The sequence below is a fragment of the Oncorhynchus keta genome, chromosome 36 (assembly GCF_023373465.1).
Source record: "Oncorhynchus keta strain PuntledgeMale-10-30-2019 chromosome 36, Oket_V2, whole genome shotgun sequence".
Lineage (NCBI taxonomy): Eukaryota > Metazoa > Chordata > Actinopteri > Salmoniformes > Salmonidae > Oncorhynchus > Oncorhynchus keta.
The window spans coordinates 4,690,685-4,718,342 of record NC_068456.1 but is presented as its reverse complement, the minus strand read 5'-3'; the positions used below and the strand labels follow the sequence as shown (position 1 = coordinate 4,718,342).

The following is a 27,658-nucleotide window of genomic DNA, read 5'->3' as shown; positions in this document are numbered from 1 at the left end:
TAAGGTGCACCTGTAATGATCATGCCATTTAATCCGCTTCTTGATATGCCACATCGGTCAGGTGGTTGGATTATCTTGCGAAAGGAGAAATAAGCTTTTTGTGCGTATGGAAAATGTCGGGGATATTTTATTTCAACTCATAAAACATGGGACCAACACTTTACATGTGTTATTTTTTTTCAATCATACTTTCCCCAATGCCACATACACATGGAATAGAAATCCATTAAGTGATGTATAACGTGAGCGTTATCTACAGTTTAGTGTAGTTTTTGTGAAGTAATTATAAAGCACCGAAGTGTTATCGCAATACACATTTTAGAGGAATTACATTGATAAACAAAAGTCATGTTGGTACTAGCCTATAATTTCCACAAAAATGCAATGTTTTAGAGCAGCATTCTAACAGTTGAAGCCAAAATTCATATACACTTGGTCATACACACAATACCAATGGCTGTAATGTTTTATTTTTTTAATTGTCTAGTTTTAAGGCTTACAGCCAAGAACTTCCACGCAACATCAAATGCTCACATTCATACCATGTTTTTACCATGGTAGATTCATTTCTATTCGTGGTAGAAATTGCCAAAGTAGAAGATTCATTTAATTCATGAACAGTGCTATCTTGTGCCAGCTGAGCTCAAAGATTTTATACCAGAACTTTGGCCTATTTAGACAGGTTTATATCCAAACACTGGTAAAAGCTAATCTACAAGAGAAATATCAAACAATATGAATTGAATTTGAACTCAACTGGGTCTTCAATATTGTGACGTGTGAAACTGTAAATGATGCTGAAATATCAAAGCAAAGATTGGCCTTGAAATAGAAAGCCCTCAAGCCTCTTGCATAACCATTTGCCCACCTGCAAATGCTGCTTAGTCTGTTCCATTTCACGCCAATGACAGTGCTGCAGTCTTAAAGCAGGAATCGAGTCAGTTGACGGGGAAAAGACGTGTGCATGTGACAGTCTGGGTGGAGCTAGGCATTGTCTGTGTGCCATTCGTTAGGCCAGGTTGAAACCTTGATTGTGATCTATGGCTTGGAGAAGCTTGTTTTGGAGCGTCTCCCGGCTGCTGTATTTGGGCAGGTCCAATAGGTTGAAGCAGGTGTGTGCAACGGGCAGGTAGTGTTCCCCGCCTCCCGTGGGTTGGATCACCAGCTTCAGGCTTTTCATGCCCAGGATGGGAATGCGGTCACTTCCTGTGAGAAACACTGAAAATACAATACACATTACTTCAGTGCCAAAAGCATTTAAGCAGTAAATAGCCCCTGCTAGCATGGCATTGTGACATGACAGTCTGAATGCTTTCAAAGAGAGTGCCTTACAGAGAAAGAGCTTCTTCTTCTCCAAAGAGAGATCGTGGAACACCTCCCAGAAGAACTTAATGGTTGGATTTTCAGCCCAATACTCTCCTTTATACTCAGTGCTCTGGTGAAAGAAACAAATTCCATTACTGTACCACTCCAAGACCAATTTATATCATTCAAGCTAAATGGGGACACCTCTGTACCTTTTCAAGCTCTTTCCAATCGTAGTTGGTGTTGCCAATGACCATGGCCTGCAGTTCGTTGGGCTGGAACAGCTCCAGGACTTTGCCACCACACACTTTGTGGAAGCCTGCGAAAAAGGACTCGAAAAGCGCGGCCACTGATTTATTGAAGATGTAGTCCACGTATGCAGAGACAAACTCAGGCCTGAGGGGGAACGCCATGAAAAATAATATTCAGAAACGCATCAGCAGACACTCAGAGGCTCTCTACATATGTTTAGACACTCAGATAAGACATACGATTAAGCACCATTTTGTTACAGAACTACACATTTGTTCAAAAACTTTGAATCAAATCAATCCACTTAACATTCAGCCCGACTTTGTCGCTAAGTAGAAGTTCAATTAGAAGAACTTGGAATACCCTGTAAAAGTACCTGTTTGAGTTGTCAACACAGATATCCATGCCATTTGGAACCAGTTCTAAGACCTCTGTGGCGCCAAAGTTTTCCACTGTAACCTGAAACAAGTTGGACAAATTACATTGACTTTGCCATCTCTAGACAAGAGATTCAGCTACCTAAAGTACATTGATGTAAAAAAAAATTGAAACCTACGGTGAAGTTCAAGCAGAATGTGTCTTCAACATCATCGTCTGTGTAGTCTAGTAACTGCTGCAGACTCCTGGTTTTCAGTGAAAAAAGGGACAATTGCTCATACTACAGCCCACGGTGCAGTCGGAAAGTATGCAGACTCCTTGACGTTTTCCACATTGTTACGTTGATTGTTTTTTCTACTCAATCAACACACAATACCCCATAATGATAAAGCAAAAACAGGTGTGTAGAAATTTTTGCTAATGCATATAAAATAAAATGGAAATATCACAATTAAATAAGTATTCAGACCCTTTACTCACTACCTTGTTGATTCACCTTTCACAGCGATTACAGCCTCGAGTCTTCTTGGATATGATGTGACAAACTTGGCACACCTGTATTTGGGGAGTTTCTTCTATTATTCTCTGCAGATCCTCTCAAGCTCTGTCAGGTTGGATTGGGAGCGTCGTGGCACAGCTATTTTCAGGTCACTCCAGAGATGTTCAGTCGGGTTCAAGTCCGGGCTCCGGCGGGGCCACTCAAGGATATTCAGAGACTTGTCACAAAGCCACTCCTGCGTTGTCTTGGCTGTGTGCTTAGGGTTGTTGTCCTGTTGGAAGGTGAAACTTCACCCCCAGTCTGAGGTCCTAAGCGCTTTGGAGCGGTTTTCATTAAGGATCTATCTTTCTCTCGATCCTGACTAGTCTCCCAGTCCCTGCCGTTGAAAAACATCAAAACATGATGCTGCCACCACCATGCTTCACCGTAGGAATGGTTCCAGGTTTCCTCCAGACGTAAAGCTTGGCCTTCAGGCCAAAGAGTTCAATCTTGGTTTCATAAGACCAGAGAATCTTGTTTTTTATGGTCAGTGTCCTTTAGGTGCCTTTTGGCAAACTCTAAGCAGGTTGTAGAAACATCACAAGGATGATCAATGGAAACAGGATGCACCTGAGCTCAATTTTGAGTCTCATAGCAAATGGTCTGAATACTTATGTAAAAAAAATATATTTAAATGTATTTTTATTTATCAATTGTAAAAACCTGTTTTTACTCTGATTATTGGGTATTGTGTGTAGATTGATGAGGGGAAACATTTATTTAATACATTTTATAATAAGAGTAATGTAACAAAATGTGGAAAAAGTCAAGGGGTCTGAATACTTTCCAAAAAGAACTGTACACTGAGTATACAAAACATTAAGGACACTTGCTCTTTCCATGACATAGAATGACCAGTTGATTCTAGGTGAAAGCTACAATCCCTTATTGAGTCATTTGTTAAATCCACTTCAAAATCAGTGTAGATGAAGGGGAGGAGACAGGGTAAAGAATGATTTTTAAAGCTTGAGACAATCTAGACAAGGATTGTGAATGTGTGCCACTCAGAGGGTGAATAGGGAAGACACAATATTTAAAGTGCCTTTAAATAGGGTATGGAAGTAGGTACCAGGGGCACCGGTTTGTGTCAAGAACTGCAACACTGCTGGGTTTTTCCAGTTTCCCGTGTATATCAAGAATGGTCGACCACCAAAAGGACATCCGGCCAACCTAACAACTGTGGGATGAAATACTTTTGACACCTTGTATAGTCCATGCCCTGATGGGGTCCAATTGCAATTCAATACTAATGTTGGGTATTCTCAGTGTATAATTTGGAATAAACTTTTTTTAAACAATCAAATTTGCCAATTTGTCAACCTTCTCATATCCTCTGATGCTCAAGAATCTTCCACAACCATTTATATTTTATTGCACCATGAAAGCAATAAGCAGACCGTGCATCCACATTAGTGCTTAAGGGAAACCCCCGAGGTGCTTGACCCCTAAGCTGACCTCCCCACATCAGGCATCAGCTCCTTAAGATCATCCAACGTGGGGTTCCTCTTCAGCAGCTTCTTGTACAGGGCCACTGGGAAGTGGAGGTCCACGATGGTGAGGTTGTAGATGGCCAGCCCACAGATGACCCCGGTGAGGTGGAACAGGTCAATGTCCTCAAACGTCTGAGAGGAACATGGTCCATAGAGTGAGGAAATGCAACCAGGATGGTGTCCAAGCATACCAGTACTTCAAATTTAAACAGAATACCACAACATAACACTACTGGGAATACCTTGACAAAGTGTCAACGTAAAGATAGAGTTTTCTGAAAGGGCACAACGCACATTTCACTGGAATGAAACAAAGAGTGAAATGTATCAATAGAACAGTGTACCTTGTTTGCAAACCAGATCAGCCTGGACTCCTCGTAGTATCGGAACATGCCGTATTTGGGGTCCAGGAGCTCTCTCATGATGAGAAGGAAGAACTCCTTCCGCACACCCCCTGCATCTACCGCCTCTTCTCCAACAAAGATCACCTGCATTGCAAAAACATAACCATCAACTCCAGCGTACATCTAGGACAGCAGTCTCAACAGTCTGATCTGACAAATTCAGGTTCAGGGTTGTGTTAGGCAACGGAAGAAAACAGGGGGGAGAAATGTCAGGATAAGATATGCTCATTTTTGTGTTGCTATAGCGTGCCCTAATGAACACAACCCAGGTGTGATGGCAGAGGGTAAACAGGCTAACCTTCAGAGGTTTCTTGTAGTCAACGTTCTTGGACTTCCTGAGGACATCCATGGTGTCCCCGACGATGTTCTCCCTCCTCACAATGAGGATGAGGCAGGGGTTAACAGACTCCACCACGGGAAGGAACATGGAGCTGAAGTTTTGCCGCTGTGCCTGGTCCACTGCCATCTAATGACACCAGAAAAAATTCTAAATCCATTCAACCTCTACAGCGCTTTTCATTATACAGAAAAATCTCAAGGTGCTTGAAAAGCTAAACAAGCAAGCATAAGACAAAAAAAAGAGCTCAACCGTCATGGTGCAACTACAAGATAAATCATGGAAATTGTCACACGATCAATTATTTTGTTCAATGTGTAAAAACGAATGAGTCATTCATCCTTACCTGCATTTGAATAACAGCATCAGTTTGAAGCAGGGTGGTCTTCGCCTGGGCATCAAACACAAAGGGGTACTTACAGAGGGTGACCGCACTGTCATGAGCCTAAGGGGACAGAAGCAATAAATTAGTAATGACAGCATTTGTAAAAGATGAGATTCCATGGGTTCTCAATAACATTGTGCATTCAGGGATCGTAGTATTAAAGTTGCTCAACTCACCATAGAGTACATCTGCTGTTGAATCCATGTGATGTAGTCGTTTCGGATGTCTATCAGGTCATCCAACTCGTGAATGTAGAATTTGTCGTACTGTATGATATGTCCGGCTCTTTCGTTCACCTAGGAGATCAATAAAAATAAAATAAAACGGTTAACCCTGAGACATTTGAAGGAAAAGCAACCATTAAAAAAAATAAAACAATAAATGTTTCTGTCTATAACTAGGAGTAATGTGAGAAATGCTCTTCTACAGTATTGCTTGAATCACGCCATACAGCTCGGCCCCATAGTGTGAATCCGGCGTATGTGATTTGTGTATGAACACTCACAGCGTGCAGGATCTCCAGAAGCTTGAGTGCCGTGTCCAGGAAGCAGGTGAAGACCCTCTGCTCTGAGTGGGGGACTCCCACCTTGTGCATCTTCAGCAGGTAAACCACCACCACCTTATACAGCTCCACAAGCCTCTGGAAGACTGGGGCTTCGAATTGAGACCACCAGTTGCCTGGATCAGTACAGAGCAAAGCAAAGAGACGTAAGACAATTTGGATGCAAAAATCGAATAAACTAAGAGGTTTACCTGACCACATAGTAGAATCTATAAAAACACTTTGATTGAAATCAATATGTTGAATAATCACTCAAAATACCAAAACCTGCTAATACATCAATTAAATACCCAGACTTAATCTCTCTCTGAACAGTTTGCTGCTCCATTATGTTCATCGAATATACAGCTGAAGTCGGAAGTTTACATGCACTTCAGTTGGAGTCATTAAAACTCATTTTTCAACCACTCCACAAATTTCTTGTTAACAAACTATAGTTTTGTCAAGTCGGTTAGGACATCTACTGTGTGCATTGTTTACAGATTATTTCACTTATAATTCACTAACACAATTCCAGTGGGTCAGAAGTTTACATACACTAAGTTGACTGTGCCTTTAAACAGCTTGGAAAATTCCAGAAAATGATGTCATGGCTTTAGAAGCTTCTGATAGGCTAATTGACATCATTTGAGTCAATTGGAGGTATACCTGGTCATTCTTTAAAAGTAACTTCCTCACCATTTTGGATAAGCATGCTCCGTTCAAAAAATGCAGAACCAAGAACAGATACAGCCCTTGGTTCACTCCAGACCTGACTGCCCTCGACCAGCACAAAAACATCCTGTGGCGGACTGCAATAGCATCGAATAGCCCCCGTGATATGCAACTGTTCAGGGAAGTCAGGAACCAATACACGCAGTCAGTCAGGAAAGCTAAGGCCAGCTTCTTCAGGCAGAAGTTTGCATCCTGTAGCTCCAACTCCAAAAAGTTCTGGGACACTGTGAAGTCCATGGAGAACAAGAGCACCTCCTCCCAGCTGCCCACTGCACTGAGGCTAGGAAACACGGTCTCCACCGATAAATCCATGATTATCGAAAACTTCAATAAGCACTTCTCAACGGCTGGCCATGCCTTCCGCCTGGCTACTCCAACCTCGGCCAACAGCTCCGCCCCTCCCGTAGTTCCTCACCCAAGCCTCTCCAGGTTCTCCTTTACCCAAATCCAGATAGCAGATGTTCTGAAAGAGCTGCAAAACCTGGACCCGTACAAATCAGCTGGGCTTGACAATCTGGACCCGCTATTTCTGAAACTATCTGCCGCCATTGTCGCAACCCCTATTACCAGCCTGTTCAACCTCTCTTTCATATAGTCTGAGATCCCCAAGGATTGGAAAGCTGCCGCAGTCATCCCCCTCTTCAAAGGGGGAGACACCCTGGACCCAAACTGCTATAGACCTATATCCATCCTGCCCTGCCTATCTAAGGTCTTCGAAAGCCAAGTCAACAAACAGGTCACTGACCATCTCGAATCCCACCGTACCTTCTCCGCTGTGCAATCTGGTTTCCGAGCCGGTCACGGGTGCACCTCAGCCACACTCAAGGTACTAAATGATATCATAACCGCCATCGATAAAAGACAGTACTGTGCAGCCGTCTTCATCGACCTCGCCAAGGCTTTCGACTCTGTCAATCACCAAATTCTTATCGGCAGACTCAACAGCCTCGGTTTTTCGGATGACTGCCTTGCCTGGTTCACCAATTACTTTGCAGACAGAGTTCAGTGTGTCAAATCAGAGGGCATGCTGTCCGGTCCTCTGGCAGTCTCTATGGGGGTGCCACAGGGTTCAATTCTCGGGCCGACTCTTTTCTCTGTATATATCAATGATGTTGCTCTTGCTGCGGGCGATTCCCTGATCCACCTCTACGCAGACGACACCATTCTATATACTTTCGGCCCGTCATTGGACACTGTGCTATCAAACCTCCAAACGAGCTTCAATGCCATACAGCACTCCTTCCGTGGCCTCCAACTGCTCTTAAACGCGAGTAAAACCAAATGCATGCTTTTCAACCGATCGCTGCCTGCACCCGCATGCCCGACTAGCATCACCACCCTGGATGGTTCCAACCTTGAATACGTGGACATCTATAAGTACCTAGGTGTCTGGCTAGACTGCAAACTCTCCTTCCAGACTCACATCAAACATCTCCAATCAAAAATCAAATCCAGAGTCGGCTTTCTATTCCGCAACAAAGCCTCCTTCACTCACGCTGCCAAGCTTACCCTAGTAAAACTGACTATCCTACCGATCCTCGACTTCGGCGATGTCATCTACAAAATGGCTTCCAACACTCTACTCAGCAAACTGGATGCAGTCTATCACAGTGCCATCCGTTTTGTCACTAAAGCACCTTATACCACCCACCACTGCGACTTGTATGCTCTAGTCGGCTGGCCCTCACTACATATTCGTCGCCAGACCCACTGGCTCCAGGTCATCTACAAGTCCATGCTAGGTAAAGCTCCGCCTTATCTCAGTTCACTGGTCACGATGGCAACACCCATCCGTAGCACGCGCTCCAGCAGGTGTATCTCACTGATCATCCCTAAAGCCAACACCTCATTTGGCCGCCTTTCGTTCCAGTACTCTGCTGCCTGTGACTGGAACGAATTGCAAAAATCGCTGAAGTTGGAGACTTTTATCTCCCTCACCAACTTCAAACATCAGCTATCCGAGCAGCTAACCGATCGCTGCAGCTGTACATAGTCTATAGGTAAATAGCTCACCCTTTTTCACCTACCTCATTCCCATACTGTTTTTATACTGTTTTTATTTATTTACTTTTCTGCTCTTTTGCACACCAATATCTCTACCTGTACATGCCCATCTGATCATTTATCACTCCAGTGTTAATCTGCAAAATTGTATTATTCGCCTACCTCCTCATGCCTTTTGCACACATTGTATATAGACTGCCCATTTTTTTCTACTGTGTTATTGACTTGCTAATTGTTTACTCCATGTGTAACTCTGTGTTGTCTGTTCACACTGCTATGCTTTATCTTGGCCAGGTCGCAGTTGCAAATGAGAACTTGTTCTCAACTAGCCTACCTGGTTAAATAAAGGTGAAAAAAAATAAAAAAAATAAAATAAAAAAAATACCTGTGGATGCATTTCAAGGCCTACCTTCAAACTCAGTGCCTCTTTGCTTGACATCATGGGAAAATCAAAAGAAATCAGCCAAGATCTTAGAAAACAAAAATTGTAGACCTCTACAAGTATGGTTTATCCTTGGGAGCAATTTCCAAAAGCCTGAAGGTACCACGTTCATCTGTATAAACAACAGTACGCAAGTATAAACACCATGGGACCACACAGCTGTCATACCGCTCAGGAAGGTGACGCGTTCTGTCTCTTAGAGATGAACGTACTTTGGTGCTAAAAATGCAAATCAATCCTAGATCAAAGGACCTTGAAGATTCTGGAGGAAACAGGTACAAAAGTATCTATATCCACAGTAAAGAGTCCTATATCGATATAACATGAAAGGCCGCTCAGCAAAGAAGCAGCCACTGCTCCAAAACAGCCATAAAAAAAGCCAGACTACGGTTTGCAGCTGCACATGGGGACAAAGATTGTACTTTTTTGAGAAATGCCCTCCGGTCTGATGAAACAAAAATAGAACTGTTTGGCCATAATGACCATCATTATATTTGGAGGAAAAAGGGGGATGCTTGCAAGCCGAAGAACATCATCCCACACCATGATGCTGTACAGGGGTGGCAGCATCATGTTGCGGGGGTGCTTTGCTGCAGGAGGGACTGGTGCACTTAGATGATTTTAGATGGCATCATAAGGCAGGAAAGTTATGTGGATATATTGAAGCAACATTTCAAGACATCAGTCAGGAAGTTAAAGCTTGGTCGCAAATGAGTCTTCCAAATGGACAATGACCCCAAGCATACTTTCAAAGTTGTGGCAAAATGGCTTAAGGACAAAAAAGTCCAGGTATTGGAAGGCCATCACAAAGCCCTGACCTCAATCCTATAGAACATTTTTGGGCAGAAATGAAAAAGCGTGTGTGGCCTACAAACCTGACTCCGTTACACCAGCTTTGTGGAAGGCTACCCGAAACATTTGACCCAAGTTAAACAATTTAAAGGCAATGCTACCAAATACTAATTGAGTGTATGTAAACTTCTGACCCACTGGGAATGTGATGAAATAAATAAAAGCTGAATTATATCATTCTCTCTACTATTATTCTGACATTTCACATTCTTAAAATAAAGTGGTGATCCTAACTGACCTAAAACAGGGACTATTTACAAGGATTAAATGTCAGGAATTGTGAAAATTTGAGTTTAAATGTACAGTCGTGGCCAAAAGTTGAGAATGACAAATATTAATTTTCAAATTCTGCTGCCTCAATTTGTATGATAGCAATTTGCATATACTCCAGAATGTTATAAAGAGTGATCAGATGAACTGCAATTAATTGCAAAGTCCCTCTTTGCCATGCAAATGAACTGAATCCTAAAAAAAACATTTCCACTGCATTTCAGCCGTGCCACAAAAGGACCACAAATGGACCCTCCATTTCTGAAACTATCCGCCGCCATTGTCGCAACCCCTATTTACCAGCCTGTTCAACCTCTCTTTCATATCGTCTGAGATCCCCAAGGATTGGAAAGCTGCCGCAGTCATCCCCCTCTTCAAAGGGGGAGACACCCTGGACCCAAACTGTTACAGACCTATATCCATCCTGCCCTGCCTATCTAAGGTCTTCGAAAGCCAAGTCAACAAGCAGGTCACTGACCATCTCGAATCCCACCGTACCTTCTCCGCTGTGCAATCTGGTTTCCGAGCCGTTCACAGGTGCACCTCAGCCACGCTCAAGGTACAAAACGATATCATAACCGCGATCGATAAAAGACAGTTCTGTGCAGCCGTCTTCATCGACCTTGCCAAGGCTTTCGACTCTGTCAATCACCATATTCTTATCGGCAGACTAAGTAGCCTCGTTTTTCTGATGACTGCCTTGCCTGGTTCACCAACTACTTTGCAGACAAGAGTTCAGTGTGTCAAATCGGAGGGCATGCTGTCCGGTCCTCTGGCAGTCTCTATGGGGGTGCCACAGGGTTAAATTCTCGGGCCGACTATTTTCTCTGTATATATCAATGATGTTGCTCTTGCTGCGGGCGATTCCCTGATCCACCTCTACGCAGACGACACCATTCTGTATACTTCCGGCCCGTCCTTGGACACTGTGCTATCTAACCTCCAAACGAGCTTCAATGCCATACAACACTCCTTCCGTGGCCTCCAACTGCTCTTAAACGCTAGTAAAACCAAATGCATGCTTTTCAACCGTTCGCTGCCTGCACCCGCACACCCGACTAGCATCACCCCCCTGGATGGTTTCGACCTTGAATATGTGGACATCTATAAGTACCTAGGTGTCTGGCTAGACTATAAACTCTCCTTCCAGACTCATATCAAACATCTCCAATCGAAAATCAAATATAGAGTCGGCTTTCTATTCCGCAACAAAGCCTCCTTCACTCACGCCGCCAAACTTATCCTAGTAAGACTGACTATCCTACCGATCCTCGACTTCGCCGATGTCATCTACAAAATAGCTTCCAACACTCTACTCAGCAAACTGGATGCAGTTTATCACAGTGCCATCAGTTTTGTCACTGAAGCACCTTATACCACCCACCACTGCGACCTGTATGCTCTAGTCGGCTGGCCCTCGCTACATATTCGTCGCCAGACCCACTGGCTCCAGGTCATCTACAAGTCCATGCTAGGTAAAGCTCCGCCTTATCTCAGTTCACTGGTCACGATGGCAACACCCACCCGTAGCACGCGATCCAGCAGGTGTATCTCACTGATCATCCCTAAAGCCAACACCTCATTTGGCCGCCTTTCGTTCCAGTTCTCTGCTGCCTGTGACTGGAACGAATTGCAAAATTGCTGAATCAATCGCTGAAGTTGGAGACTTTTATCTCCCTCACCAACTTTAAACATCTGCTATCTGAGCAGCTAACCGATCGCTGCAGCTGTACATAGTCTATCGGTAAATAGCCCACCCAATTTTACCTACCTCATCCCCATACTGTTTTTATTTATTTACTTTTCTGCTTTTTGCACACCAATATCTCTACCTGTACATGACCATCTGATAATTTATCACAGTGTTAATCTGAAAATAATTTTTGCCTACCTCATGCTTTTGCACACAATGTATATAGACTCTTTTTTCTACTGTGTTATTGACTTGTTAATTGTTTACGCCATGTGTAACTCTGTGTTGTCTGTTCACACTGCTATGCTTTATCTTGGCCAGGTCGCAGTTGCAAATGAGAACTTGTTCTCAACTAGCCTACCTGGTGAAAAAAAAAGGGGATTCGATCTTGCAACCTTTCGGTTACTAGCCCACTAGGCTACCCTGCCGCCCCAACAATGGGCTGCCATCAGTCAGGATGTGGCCCAGAAGTTAATTGACAGCATGCCAGGGCGGATTGCAGAGGTCTTGAAAAAGGGTCAACACTGCAAATATTGACTCCCTGCATCAACTTAATGTAATTGTCAATAAAAGCCTTTGACACTTATGAAATGCTTGTAATTATACTTCAGTATTCCATAGTAACATTTGACAAAAATATCTAAAGACACTGAGGCAGCAAACTTTGTGGAAATTAATATTTGTGTCGTTCTCAAAACTTTTGGCCACGACTATATGTGAACTTCCGACTTCAACTGTAGCAACTTACCAAGCACCTTCAGTGGAGCCTCTTTCAGACTGATGAGTGCCTTGGCAAAAGGGATGGCCAGAGTCACATATGTGTTTGGGTCGCTGAAGAGAGGACACTCTGGCAGGGTGAGGTAGAGTCTCAGCGCCTCGATGTCTGGAGGGGAGCTGCTTAGTCTGGGAATCAGGTTCTTTTCCAGACTGGCTGCAATCTGACACATGAGAACACAGTGTAATGTTTAATGCTATAACAATTCATACAGAAGGGTGGCAAACATACATCTATTGTAGTTAAGTGGATAACTGTCAATTTAGCCAGCCAGACTTATAATATACCGACTCCCTTTATTTGCACCACTAATTGGAATACCCTACAATGCTAAAGCGTTGACAAATGTCATAACATGAGGATGAATATTTTTTGGTAAACCATACTTCAAAATGTAATTACTCTCAGCCATATACAAGTCACCTGCTGTGCAATTTCTGGATAGTCATGTTGAACGACTCTGTGAAACAAGAGGCGAGCCATGTTCATGTCCACCCCTGAGCATTTACTGCTCGTGTTGTAGTGATCTGGATGGCTACACAAAACAGAGGTTCTCTTCAGTAAAACATGCATCAATGACAATAGAACATAGCAAAAGCTTTAATTCATGGAGTAAATGTTGACACTTCAGAAATCGTCAATGAACATGCAGACTGATCGTCCCGTTTCAGTTGAAGGCAGACAGTTGTATCCTCCTTTCCCAAAGTTTTTCTTCTTCAATTTATTTTATTTTATTATTTCAATACTTTCAGTAACATTTTCAAAGTGAAGTGTAATTGATATTTACCTGCCAGCCAGAAAGCTTCCATTGAGGCAACTTGCAGAGGAAAACACAAGATCAATCTCGCTACAAGGAAAAAGTCAAAAGAAAAACAGTGTTCAACACAGGCTCATGCAGATACACAATCTAGCTGGGACCAAAAAAAGGCCACTGTTCATCCATACTATAGCTAATTCTAATTTATGAGCGTATTTTGAGAAGTGAGGATTTTACTTGGAAATCTCTTGTGGGAGTCTTCCGTGTGTGTAATGGTTCAGCCATCTCTGAGTGAGATCAGCAGATAAGGTGCATATGTGTCTTCTGGGATCTGGTATTCTGATGTCGTCAGGCACCAGAGGGTTCTAGCAGAATAAATTGTATTAAATTACTTAGAAATGACAAAAAGTAAACCATTTCACTATCATGAACATGTAAACGGTAAGCATTGACATGTTTTCAGCACGTGCAAGTCTTTCTGACATGTTTACAAACTGTATCACCAAAATCACCAAATAGGATTGGCAACACTTCATGTATTAATTTCTCTCATGTAAAAATAAATAAAACATTTGTTAGCGCAGAACCTTAGTTATGAGGACTCTTGATAAATTAGGGCTGGTGGGGTATGAAAATGACCTGGGGAGTGTAACAGTGGGCAAAGCTCTGGTCCCCTCCAGCATAGATCCTCTTAACACAGCAGCCCTGCTCCATGTCTGGAATATAAAGTTATGATCAGTCTTCTGAATCAAAGATTCAAATCAGATGCAGAAACTTGAAGTGTTTACCTGTGGAACCCGTCTGAGGGGGCCTGCACTAACCTGCGATTGTGGGCGTCGGGCCATTGTAGGCCACCCAGGGGCCTTTGACTGGGGCAGGGCTGTTCCTGTTGGATGTGGAGCGTGTACCGAGCTGCCCGTTCCCTCCCAGCCCAAATGAATCCATCTTTCCAGAGGAGGGGATGAAGGCCAGAGTGTGCTGTCTTGAAAGGACATACAAAATATCACAAATGTTTCTCAAGACACCATGTGTTCTATGATATTAGTGTTTTAGGAACTTTGAAAGGTCAGCCCAAATACTTGTCTCCCCCAGATACCATAGGTTTCAGATGCATGCATTTCCCCTCACGCTACACATGATTTTCAAAATCTTTCTGGAGACTATGGACTTGGTGAATCTGCTTTGTGTATTCTAAAACAGACCAGTGCCACATTTGAAAGCAGAGACAGCGCAGCAGACAGTGTGCTGTACCTTCCACAGGATATCTGTGTGACTACATTTCCCATGAGCTCAAACACCTTCCTGGGGTTGATCTCATGGTTTGTAGTGTTATGTCCAAGCTGGCCATACCCTCCTGCTCCAAATGTAAACACACCTCCTTCCTATGAAAGAAACAAAACAAAATCTTAAGGAGGTGAAAGGGGTTTCAGAATGTACACTAAACAAAAATATAAATGCAACATGTAATGTGTTTGTCCCATGTTTAATGAGCTGAAATAAAAGATACCAGAAATGTTCCACACACACAAAGCAGGTGTGGCATATCAAGAAGCTGATTAAAACAGCATGATCATTACACAGGTGCACTTTTTGCTGGGGACAATCAAAGCCCACTGAAATGTGCAGTTGTCACAACACCACAGATGTCTCAAGTTGAAGGAGTGGGCAATTGGCATGCTGACTGCAGGAATGTCCACCAGAGATGTTGCCAAAGAATTAAATGTTCATTTATCTACCATAAGCCACAGTATTTGGCAGTATGTCCAACTGGCCTCACAATAGCAGACCATGTGTATGGGGTCTTGTGGGCGAGCGGTTTGGTGGGGTTAATGTATGGGCAGGCATAACCTACGGACAACGAACACAATTGCATTTTATTTATGGCAATTTGAATGCACAGATACTGTGACGAGATCCTGAGGCCCATTTTCGTGCCATCCATCTGCTACCATCACCTCAGGTTTCAGCATAATGATGCACGACCCCATGTCGCAAGAATCTGTACACAATTCCTGGAAGCTGAAAATTACCCAGTTCTTCCATGGCCTGCATACTCAGATGTTATCCATTGAGTATGTTTGGGATGCTGTGGATCGACATGTTCACTACAGTGTTTCAGTTCCTGCCAATATCCAGCAACTTCGCACAGCCATTAAAGAGTGGGACAACATTCCACAATCAACAGCCTGATCACATTATGCGAAGGAGAGGGGTCGTGCTGCATGAGACAAATAGTGGTCACACCAGATACTGACTGGTGTTCTGATCCACGCCCCTACCGTTTCGTTAAGGTACACTACATGACCAAAAGTATGTGGACACCTGCTTGTCGAACATCTCATTCCAAAAACATGGGAATTCATATGGTGTTGTTCACCCCTTTGCTGCTATAACAGCCTCCACTCTTTTGGGAGGCTTTCCACTAGATGCTGGAAGATTGCAGCAAGGGCTTGCTTCCATTCAGCCACTAGCATTAGTGAGGTTGGGCACTGATGTTGGGCGATTAGGCCTGGTTCTGAGTCAGCGTTCCAATTCATCCCAAAGGTGTTCGATGGGATAGAGGTCAGGGCACTGTGCAGGCCAGTCAAGTTCTTCCACACCGATATCGACAGACCATTGCTGTATGGACCTTGCTTTGTGCACGGGGGCATTGTCATACTGAAACAGGAAAGAGTCTTCCCCAAACTGTTGCCACAAAGTTGGAAGCACAGAATCATCTAGAATGTCATTGTATGCTATAGCGTTAAGATTTCCCTTTATTGGAACTAAGGGGCCTAGCCTGAACAATTATTCCTCCTTAACCAAACTTTAGTTGGCACTATGCAGTCGGGCAGGTAGCGTTCTCCTAGCATCTGCAAAAGAACAAATTCGTCCGTCGGACTGCCAGATAGTGAAGCGTCATTCATCACTACAGAGAACGCGTTTCCACTCCTCCAGCGGCAGCTTTACACCACTCCAGCCAATTCTTGGCATTGCGCATGGTGATCTTAGGCTTGTGTGTGGCTGCTCGGTTATGGAAACACATTTCATGAAGCTCCTGATGAACAGTTATTGTGCTGACGTTGCTTCCAGAAGCAGTTTTGAACTCGGTAGTGAGTGTTGCAACCGAGGAAGATGATTTTTAGGCGCTACGCACTTCAGTTCTGTGAGCTTGTGTGAGCTACCACTTCACGGCTGAGCCGTTGTTGCTCCTAGACGTTTCCACTTCACAATACAGCCCTGACAGTTGACCGGGGAAGCTCTAGCAGGGCAGAAATTTGACAAACTGACTTATTGGACAGGTGGCATCCTGTGATGGTGCCACGTTGAAAGTCAGAGCTCTTCAGTAAAGCCATTCTACTGCCAATGTTTGTCTATGGAAATTGCATGAATGTGTGCTCGATTTTAAACACCTGTCAGCAACATGTGTGGCTGAAATAGCTGAATTCACTCATTTGAAGGGGTGTCCACATCCTTTTGTATAGATAGTGTATCTGTGACCTACAGATGCATATCTGTATTCCCAGTCATGCGAAATCCATAGATTAGGGCCTAATGAATTTATTTCAATTGACTGATCTACTTATATGAATTCTCTCAGTAAAAACTTTGAAATTGCTGCATGTTGCATTTATATTTTTGTTCAGTAGGAATGAAATAATGCACAGTGCCTTCAGAAAGTATTCATACCCCTCTACTTATTCCACATTTTGTTGTGTTACAGCCTGATTTCAAAAGGGAGTACCTTTTTTTCTCCTTCCCCCTCACCCATTGACACACAAAACCCCATAATGACACAGTTAAAATATGTTAAGATATTTTTGGCAAGTTAATGAAAATTAAAAGACAGAAATATGTAATTTACATAAGTATTCACACTCGAGTCAACACTTTGTGAAAGCACCTTTGTCGGTGATTACAGGTTTGAGTCGTCTTGTGTATGTCTATCAGCTGTGCACATCTGGATTTGGGGATTTTCTCCCATTGTTCCTTATAGAACTTGAGAAAATTTGCTAAGTAGGATGGGGAGCGACAGTGAACAGCCATCTTCAAGTCTTTCCACAGATTTAATGGGATTCAAGTCTGGGCTTTGGCTGGGCCACTCAGAGACACTTGTTCTAAAGCCATTTCAGTGTTGCTTTGGCTGTATGCTTGGGGTCATTGTCCTGTTGGAATATACTCTTTGCCCCAGTCTAAGGTCATTTGCACTCTGAAGCAGGTTCTCATCAAGGATTTGCCTATATTTGGCTCCATTCATTGTTCCCTCTATCCATACCAGTCTCCCAGCCTCTGCCACTGAAAAGCATCCTCATAGCATGATGCTGCCACCACCATGCTTCACGGTAGGGATGGTGTTAGATGGGTGATGAGCTGTGTCTGGTTCTCTCCAGACATAGTGCTTTGTATTCAGACTAAAGAGTTATATTTTTGTCTAATCAGACCACAGAATATTTTGCCTTATGAGCGTCTTTCACGTGCCTTTTTGGAAACTCCAGGCGTGCAGTCATGTGCCTTTTTCTAAGGAGTGGCTTCCGTCTGGCCACCCTCCCATAAAGCCCAGATTGGTGAAGTGCTGTAAAGACTTGTTTTACTGGCAGGTTCTCCCATCCCAACCAAGGAACTCCATAGTTCTGTCAGAGTTGTCATTGGTCACCTCCAGGGAGAGTCTTGGTATTTCCATATTTTTTTCCATTTCCTAATCAACACTAGAAATTGTTTAATATCCTTCCCCAGATATACACTGAACAAAACATTGGGAACACCTGCTCTTTCCATAACAGACTGACCAGGAAAAGGCTATGATCCCTTCTCACTTGTTAAATCCACTTCAAATCAGAGGTGAAGGGAAGGACACAGGTTAAAGGATTTATAAACCTTAAGAAGATTGAGCCATGGATTGTGTATGCGTGTCATTCAGAGGGTGAATGGGAAAGACAAAAGATTGAAGTGCCTTTGGAATGGGGTATAGTAGTAGGTGCCAGGCGCACTGGTTTGAGTGTGTCTAGAACTGCAAAGCTGCTGGGTGGACTCCAACAAAGTTGTAGTGCCATCTCAAGGATGATCAAAGGAAATTGAATACACATTAGCTCAATTTGGAGTGTCATAGCAAAGCGGTGTGAAAACTTACAGTAAAAGTCCAAAGTTTGGACACACCTACTCATTCAAGGGTTTTTATTTTTACATTGTAGAATAATAGTGAAGACATCAAAACTTTGAAATAACACATATGGAATCATGTAGTAACCTTAAACAAACAAAAAAAAATTAATCAATATATATATTTGAGATTTTACATTCTTCAAAGTAGCCACCCTTTGCCTTGATGACAGCTTTGCACACTCCTGGCATTCTCTCAAACAACTTCATCTGGAATGCTTCTCCAACAGTCTTGAAGGCATTCCGACATATGCCGAGCACTTGTTGGCTGCTTTTCCTTCACTCTGCGGTCCAACTCATCCCAACCCATCGCAGTTGGGTTGAGGTCAGATGATTGTGGAGGCCAGGTCATCTGATGCAGCATTTCATCACTCTCCGTCTTGGTCAAATAGCCCTTACACAGCCTGGAGGTGTGTTGGGTCATTGTCCTGTTGAAAAACAAATTATAGTCCCACTAAGCGCAAACCAGATGGGATGGCGTATCGCTGTGGTAGCCATGCTGGTTAAGTGTGCCTTGAATTCTAAATAAATCACTGACAGTGTCACCAGCAAAGCACCCACACACCATCACACCTCCTCCTCCATGCTTCACGGTGGGAAACATGTGGAGATCACCCGTTTACCTACTCTGCGTCTCACAAAGACATGGCGGTTAGAACCAAAAATCTCTAATTTGGACTCAGACCAAAGGACAGGTTTCCACCAGTCTAATGTCCATTGCTCGTGTTTCTAAGTCTCTTCTTATTGGTGTCCTTTAGTAGTGGTTTCTTTGCAGCAATTCAACCATGAAGGCATGATTCATGCAGTCTCCTCTGAACAGTTGTTGAGTTGTGTCTGTTACTTGAACTCTGTGAAGCATTTATTTGGGCTGCATTTTCTGAGGCTGGTAACTCTAATGAACTGCAGCAGTTAACTCTGCGTCTTCCTTTCCTGTGGCAGCCCTCATGAGAGCCTGTTTCATCATAGAGCTTGATGATTTTTGCAACTGCACTTGAAGAAACGTTTAAGTTATTGAAATGTTCTGGATTGACGGCCCTTCATGTCTCAAAGTAATGATGGGATGTCATTTCTCTTTGCTTATTTGAGCTGTTCTTGCCATAGCTCGATTTGGTAAAAGACCAAGTCCATACTATCTTCTGTATACCGCCCCTACCTTGTGTTGTTACAACTGATTGGCTCAAACGCATTAAGGAAAGAAATTCAACAAAGTAATTTCTAAGAAGGCACACCTGTTAATTGAAATGCATTACAGGTGGCTACCTCGAATCTGGTTGAGAGAATGCCAAGAGTGTGCAAAGCTGTCATCAAGGCACAGGGTGGCTACTTTGAAGAATCTCCATAAGCGTTATTTCATAGTTTTGATGTCTTCACTATTATTCTACAATGTAGAAAATAGTACAAATAACTAAAAATTCTGAAATGAGTAGATGTGTCCAAACCTTTGACTGGTTCATTTTCAATAAATATGCAAAACCTTCTAAAAATGTTTTTTCACTTTGTCATTATGGGGTAGTGCGTCTAGATGGGTGTGAGAAAAAAAAAGAAAAGAAAAAAACTATCATCCATTTTGAATTCAGGCTGTAACAAATCATTGAGTAAGTCAAGGGGTATGAATACTTTCTGAAGACACTAAGTGTAGTTATATTTAAGAGTACACTACTACATACAGCTACTACCTCACTGTGTAAGAGGAAGTTACCTTTGTAAGTGCGGCAGTGTGGTCCTCCCCACAGCAGATGTAGCTAACCCTCTGTGTCCTGAGGGACTTGAGCTGGGCTGGATAATACCGATCTGAAATATTATTTGGTTTAATGTTATATCTTCTGGCTTCTTTTCAAAACAGATTAACAGTGAGTCACAGGAAAGTTGCTTAGTCAGTCTTACCATTGTTGTCATTGAGGCCGAGTTGCCCAAACTTGTTGCGCCCCCAGCCAAATACGGCCCCTGAGAATGTGAGGGCAAAGCTGTGAGCACCCCCTGCTGAGATCTGGATGAAGGGAATCCCCTGTAAAGACTGGATGACTTGGGGAGTAGAGATGCCTTGTCCAGCTACTCCCAGCCCTAGTTGTCCGTATCGGTTTTGTCCCCATGAATAGACTTGACCTCCTAAACAAGGGAACAGATTTGAAGTATTTAATATAAGATGGGAAACCTAATCAAACAAATCGTTCAGAAAATTCCCTGTTTAAGTCTAATCAAACCAGACAGAAAGTGAATGCATAATCTGGAGTAGTCTATTATCCCCGGGGGGAAATTCAAGTTAGTTGTGTTCGAAGTCCTTGGGTGCATTTGGATAGTTTCTGAGATGTATATTTTTTTCCCTTTCCTAAGTGACTTTACCTTGACCTCGTTTGAAAACGTCAGAGTTTAAAGGTAAAGATGGGAGGGACAGTCACTAAAGCCAGGTGTACACGACTTTCAGAAATAAGTAAATAAATATATCACTGAGCCTCTCCCATTAAACAACTATTTTTCCTGTCGTGTCGCTCACACTAAACGATGTGGCACAGGCAGAGGTCACAACACTACAAGATTCTTTACTAGGTAGTGAGGATTCTCCGTACCACACTGTCTCGCCAAAACAATGTGATAACATTTTAAGTAGCTATAACCAGATGTAGCTCAAAGCAGCCTTAAGCGTGAATGTCTAACTGGAAAGAGTTTGTCATACAGTTTTGAAATACTGTATCTAGCCAACATTTTGAATTGAATAACATTGCTTGTGGACTTCAGAGCTGTAACGATTTGACACTTTGGCGAGTACAAAACACATGCTAGTAGTAAGCCTAGTCGACGCGCTCTCAAATATACACATTCTGGATGATGAACTTCATCATCGCAATGACTTATTTTCTGGCGAGCTCCGATTGGCTATTGCTGATCGTCCAAACTTGTCATTGCACAGCTCACACTGCAGATTTTGTGCCGATAAAATGAAACATTTGAAAATATTGGGGTGTCTGGGACTGCTCAAAGATGAGATCGGTAGCCCACGGATTGAGTCTCTGACACGCTCACATTAAACGAGCGTCGGTAACGTCCGCATGCCACGAGTAGGCAACAACATTGAGATTTAGTCTCAGATCTTAACTTGTCTGGGACTGCTAAATTGGGGCCAAATTTGTATAGTGTACACCCGGTTTAAGGAAAAGCAAGGAGACGATAGGGTTTGATTTAATCTGTTCATCCTCATTCATGCCTCACTGATAAAATTGTATTAGTCACATGCGCCGAATACAACAGGTGTAGGTAGACCTTACAGTGAAATGCTTACTTACAAGCCCCTAACCGACAGTGTGGTTTCAAAGAATAAGGATAAGCGATAAAAGTAACAAGTAATTAAAGAGCAGCAGTAAAAAAGAGCCAAATATGCAGGGGGGTGCCGGTACAGAGTCAATGTATGGGGGCGCCGGTTAGTTGAGGTAGTTGAGGTACATTTGAAGTCGGAACTCAATTTTTCACAATTCCTGACATTTAATCCTAGTAAAAATTCCCAATCTTTGGTCAGTTAGGATCACCACTTTATTTTAAGAATGTGAAATGTCAGAATAATAGTAGAGTGATTTATTTCAGCTTTTATTTCTTTCATCACATTCCCAGTGGGTCAGAAGTTTATGTACACTCAATTAGTATTTGATAGCATTGCCTTTAAAATTGTTTAACTTGGGTCAAATGTATCAGTTAGCCTTTCACAAGCTTCCCACAATAAGTTGGGTGAATTTTGGTCCATTCTTCCTGACAGAGCTGGTGTAACGGAGTCAGGTTTATAGGGCTCCTTGCTCGCACACGCTTTTTCAGTTCTGCCAACAAATGTTCTATGGGATTGAGGTCAGGGCTTTCTGATGGCCATTCCAATACCTGGACTTCATTGTCCTTAAGCCATTTTGCCACAACTTTGGAAGTATGCTTGGGGTCATTGTCCATTTGGAAGACCCATTTGCGACCAATCCTTAACTTCCTGACTGATGTCTTGAGATGTTGCTTCAATATATCCACAATTTTCCTACCTCATGATGCCATCTATTTTGTGAAGTGCACCAGTCCCTCCTGCAGCAAAGCACCCCCACAACATGATGCTGCCACCCCCATGCTTCACGGTTGGGATGGTCTCCTTCGGGTTGCAAGCCTCACCATTTTCCCTCCAGACATAACGATGGTCATTATAGCCAAACAGTTCTATTTTTGTTTCATCAGACCAGGGGACATTTCTCCAAAAAGTACGATCTTTGTCCCCATGTGCAGTTGCAAACCATAGTCTGGCTTTTTTATGGCGGTTTTGGAGCAGTGGCTTCTTCCTTGCTGAGCAGCCTTTCAGGTTATTTCGATATAGGACTTGTTTTACTGTGGATATAGATAATTTTGTACCTTTGCTGTTGTTCTGTGATTGATTTGCACTTTTCGCACACCAAAGTACGATCATCTCTAGGAGACAGAACACGTTGTCTTTGACTTGAGCGTTCTGACGGCTGTGTGGTCCCATGGTGTATATACTTGCGTACTATTGTTTGTACAGATGAACGAGGTACCTTCAGGAATTTTGAAATTGCTTCCAAGGATGAACCTGACTTGTGGAGGTCTACAAAAAAATGTTTGAGGTCTTGGCTGATTTATTTGGATTTTCCCATGATGTCAAGCAATGAGGCACTGAGTTTGAAGGTAGGCCTTGAAATACATACACAGGTACACCTCCAATTGACTCAAATGATGTCAATTAGTATATCAGAAGCTTCTAAAGCCATGACATAATTTTCTGTAATTTTCCAAGCTGTTTAAAGACAGTCAACTTAGTGCATGTAAACTGACCCACAGGAATTGTGTTACAGTGAATTATAAGTGAAATAATCTGTCTAAACAATTGTTAGAAAAATTACTTGTGTCATGCACAAAGTAGATGTCCTAACCGACTTGCCAAATCTATAGTTTGTTAACAAGACATTTGTGGAGTGGTTGAAAAACGAGTTTTAATGACTCCAACCTAAGTGTATGTAAACTTCCAACTTCAACTGTAAGTGCTACAGGTCGGTAGTCATTTAGGCAGGTTACCTTTGTGTTCTTGGGCACAGGCACTATGGTGGTCTGCTTAAAACATGTTGGTATTACAGATTTGGACAGGGAGAGGTTGAAAGTGCCTTGTGAATGTTGACCTGTCTAAAGGTATTACTCAAATCGGCTGCGGAGAATGTGATCACAGTCTTACGGTACAGCTGGTGCTCTCATGCACATTTCAGTGTTATTTGCCTCGAAGTGAGCATAGAAGTAGTTTAGCTCGTCCGGTAGGCTCGTATCACTGGGCAGCTCTCGGCCATGCTTCCCTTCGTAGTCTAATGGTTTGCAGGCCCTGCCACATCCGACGAGCGTCAGAGCCGGTGTAGTACGACTCGATCTTAGTCCTGTATTGACGCTTTGCATGTTTGATGGTTCGTCGGAGAGCAAAGCGGGATTTCTTATAAGCTTCCGGGTTAGAGTCCCACTCCTTGAAAGAGGCAGCTTTCTGCCACTTTCAGATGTCACTAAACTGAAATATAAAGCATGAATGAAGCAACATTTTATTTATCTATCCACATGTATTGAACAAACTCACCATAATGATGATGATTTAGTGGCATTGAATAGTGTTAAGTAAACGTTTCAGAGAATTTCCCACAATTATCTTTAGGCTGAGTTCTGCTGAAAACCGTCAAAGGATAGTCCTGTGCATCCTTGGCAAAGGGAAGTAGGTAAGGACTGATAGAGCGTCCTTTCATTTTTCCTTGCTACCCGTCAAAAGTCACCAAAGGCATTAAGAACTTTCCTTTGCCTTAAAGGACTATTCAAATGTCCCCTTACCTCTAGACAGAGCATGGGAGTGCCGATATCCACAGGCTACCTGAGCAATTTCTACATCTGATAAACTCTTGATGTTTCTGAGGAAAAAAAAAAAAAGTCCATTAAAGTAAAGTAATCATTATGCTGTTGTGAAATATATCTATACTACATGTCAGGCACGTCACAAATCACTTATTTAAATTTTTTTAAATACCACAATGCAAAGGGTATCGGTACAAATGGGGTCATGTTCATACACGTTGAGTTGTACGCATATAATTTATGAACAGGATTATGCTTGAACTCCCTGAGGACTTTAAAGTATTATTTTATTCACCTGGGCACACGTACACATTCTTCAAAGTTTGCAAGGCCCAGCTGTCCATCTGTGGCCAAGCCCCATGCAAACACTTGTCCTTTGTCATTCAGTGCGAGTGTATGGGCCTCCCCACATGACACTGCCACAATGTTCTGTGCATCTAGTGCCACAACCTGCTCTAAGGGGAACACATAGCATTTAACATGTTTAACACATGTTTAACACATCGATTTACCACAGTTAATCTAAAGATAGTTTTCAACAAATACGGCGTTAGACTGACCCATTTTGGTTTAATTCGAGTAAGGGGAGCATGCAACACTTACCTGGTTTCTTTCGAGACTTCTCGTGGCCCAGCTGCCCAATGTCATTGCAGCCACAGGTGTACACAGTCCCGTCTCCCAGTAGAAATGTGGTGTGCCGTCGGCCACATCCGATATCACACACCTGCTTCCCATGAAAGAAATCACATTTCCGGGGCTCCACCACAATCTCCTCATCGATCCCGCCCAAACCTAGCTGACCGAAGGAAGCATTTCCCCAACACAGCATTGCCACCGCCCCCCCTCTAGCCCCACTCCTGGTGTGGACCAGGTCAACAGGATTACAGTCCCTGTGAAAGGATGAGAGAAATAGCGAAGAGTCAAATAAATTACATGACGAGGTCTGTTAAGGAGCACAAAATTGTCAACATCCAGAAATACATACGTTGTGGCAAAGAAGTCCTGATATCAAGTTGTGTACACTTGGGCCATCTGTGACTGGGGAATCTGTGATGGAAAGCACCAGAAACAGACTGAAATAGTCTTGTAAATACTGTCACATTACACAACAGATTGAATGACAACAGATTGAATGACCACAGAACAACATTCCAGAGTACGATGTTTGTGTGACATCATCCTGTGCAGTGCACTAAATTAACCCTTGAATCATGACAGTGAGGATACCTCCATTTTTTATCTGGGGTTGATTAATACCCTACTGATCCTATAATTCACTCACTTCTGTAACGGCCCACATTTAGGCTACTTAAGCAGAAGAATGAATGCCCCACCCTTTGCTGATAAGGAATGTTTAAAGCACTATTTTAGTGATCTGATGAGGTATTTTTATGAGCGAAGATGTCTCATTGTTAACTTATATGAATGTGTAATGTTTATCTAGTGCTGTATATGATTTATATGAATATAAAAGGCCTTGCAATGCTGGAGGTGTGCGGTTATTCTCAAAAATGTGTTTAGCATCCCCTAGAAAGGCCTGGAACATCTTTACTGCGGTGCAGTTCAGATTCTTATCTCACGTGTTGATAGACACCAGTTAAAATGTCACTGAGGTGTCAGTTGTGTCTGTTGTTTTCACAAGTATAAGTCCAGGTCTATCTACTTGCTAAACGACTTCATGGCATTGCAAGTGTGATAGCCTGGAATCTTCTCTGACAGAGTAGCTAGCTAGCCACTATAATTAGAATGCCTCTGTCAGGTGTGCGGTAAGTGTTTTACCCCATGGAGTTCCCCATTAGATCAATGGGATGAATTAATATATATATATATATATACATATTTCTTTTTTTGCACTAACAGGGCCCTACACCCTCGCACATATATTTATACAGACTACACATCCACTCACATACAAGCTGCTGCTACTCTGTTTATACTATATCCTGTTGCCTAGTCACCTTACCCCTATACATATCTACCGCCATCACTCCAGTATCCCTGCACATTTTAAATATTGTATTGGAACTGACCCTGTACTTTGTGGAATGGCTTGTTTAATAATAATATTTAAAATTGTTTTGTTCCCCTGACACTTGCCCTAGAGTACTTGTATAATTCCATGTTGTAGAAGCAAATGTCAATGTCACATGCACAAGTAACGTTAGTGAAATGCCTTTCTTGCAAACTCAACCCAATAATCAATAACGATGTAATACTTACTTACTTATTGAGTTCTTCATATTTCTCGTGTTTTTTTTCTAGTATTACATCTTTATTGATTATTGGGTTGAGTTCGCAAGAAAGGCATTTCACTGTAACGTTACTTGTGCATGTGACATTAAGACATCTGCTTCTACAACAACATGGAATTATACAAATATTCTAGGGAAAGTGTCAGGGGAACAAAACCATTTGAAATATTATTATTAAAAACAAACCATTCCGCAAAGTACAGAAATAACTTACCATCTAAAAAGGGAACATTATGATGCCTCCAATTATAAGGGCTGTACTATTATTTCACGACACAAGTCAGCTAGTTAACATTTTTAGCTAGCCATCTAGCTACAGCGATCCACCGTTCAGTTGTCCGCGGGCAGCACGGCAGTGCCTGCGTTCTAACTGGCTGTTAATCAAGATAGACCTTCACATGTAAGTTATATGGCTAACTAGCAGTTAACCCACACTAGCTGCCTAAATAGCTAAATATGGACAAACCCCGCCTATGTGCCGCAAATGGATTCAGCTTACCTGTTGCTAGCCAATGCAATGGTGGCAAACGATGGCACACACGAAAGGTCTGAAATGTTTTTCTTGTATTAGCAAAATTTCGATGACCAGACTTGCTCGGAATGTGTAAAATGTAGATAGTCATTGAGATCAGGCAACTGCTGGCGCCACATACCAAAATCGTTTGCTATGCACTGTCATATTAATGACTGTAGCTTTATATGCCGTGTCATACACACAGAAGAAGAGCTCTCGAACATACGGTAATCAAAGACTGTAATGTTCTAGAGTTTTTAGAAACTGGATGTGACGACAAAGCCACCCTCTTCTTCTTCTCTGGTATAATGATGTGCGTTCCGCCACCTAATGTGCGGGTGGATGACAAAGATCCCAAAAATAACAAATTAATGCAGCGTAAAAAATATCCATACAAACGATCATAAATATATTTTAACTAAACAAAATTAACCTACTTTTCTGTTAAAATCCAAAATTCGAATCAGATCCCTAGACAGGCTCAGAAGGATCCTGTGAGGGCGGGACGTTTTCTGGCGACAGTAGACCGTGCAGTGGACAAACCCCTTGGAGCCCCAAAAACGTATCGGCTGTAGATATAGTGATGCCCAACTTCTTGGAATCATTGGACACTTGTGCAGTACAATTAATAACTGTGGCTATAAATGCTACAAAATCCACCTTCTTAACAATGTGCGTATCCGGATCATGGTGCATCCATCCTCATATCTTCTTCAGCACTGTGGCCTCTTGACCCTTTGACTGCTTTACC

At 42.6% G+C, this 27,658-nt stretch overlaps 1 protein-coding gene across 2 annotated transcripts; it reads right to left on the bottom strand.

Annotated features, from left to right (window-relative positions):
- Window positions 1–109: 109 nt before the first annotated feature.
- herc4 (HECT and RLD domain containing E3 ubiquitin protein ligase 4) lies at window positions 110–27,186 on the bottom strand. 2 transcript variants are annotated; one of them, XM_035753905.2, is made up of 25 exons: window positions 26,893–27,186; window positions 25,127–25,188; window positions 24,745–25,031; window positions 24,437–24,596; window positions 24,121–24,197; window positions 20,179–20,400; window positions 19,994–20,085; window positions 14,410–14,540; window positions 13,980–14,140; window positions 13,798–13,874; window positions 13,396–13,523; window positions 13,189–13,248; window positions 12,825–12,936; window positions 12,375–12,564; window positions 5,595–5,767; window positions 5,266–5,385; window positions 5,051–5,149; window positions 4,666–4,833; window positions 4,308–4,451; window positions 3,929–4,095; window positions 2,114–2,180; window positions 1,934–2,016; window positions 1,518–1,701; window positions 1,333–1,435; window positions 110–1,218 (listed from the first exon to the last, which is right to left on the bottom strand). In XM_035753905.2, the coding sequence occupies exons 3-25, from the start codon at window positions 24,968–24,970 to the stop codon at window positions 1,010–1,012; spliced, it is 3,153 nt and encodes a 1,050-aa protein (XP_035609798.1). In that variant the 5' UTR covers window positions 24,971–25,031; window positions 25,127–25,188; window positions 26,893–27,186; the 3' UTR covers window positions 110–1,009. The 2 variants fall into 2 exon arrangements, with proteins under 2 accessions (XP_035609798.1, XP_052354310.1); XM_052498350.1 differs by lacking the exon at window positions 26,893–27,186 and adding an exon at window positions 26,608–26,786.
- Between the last annotated feature and the right edge of the window lie 472 nt (window positions 27,187–27,658).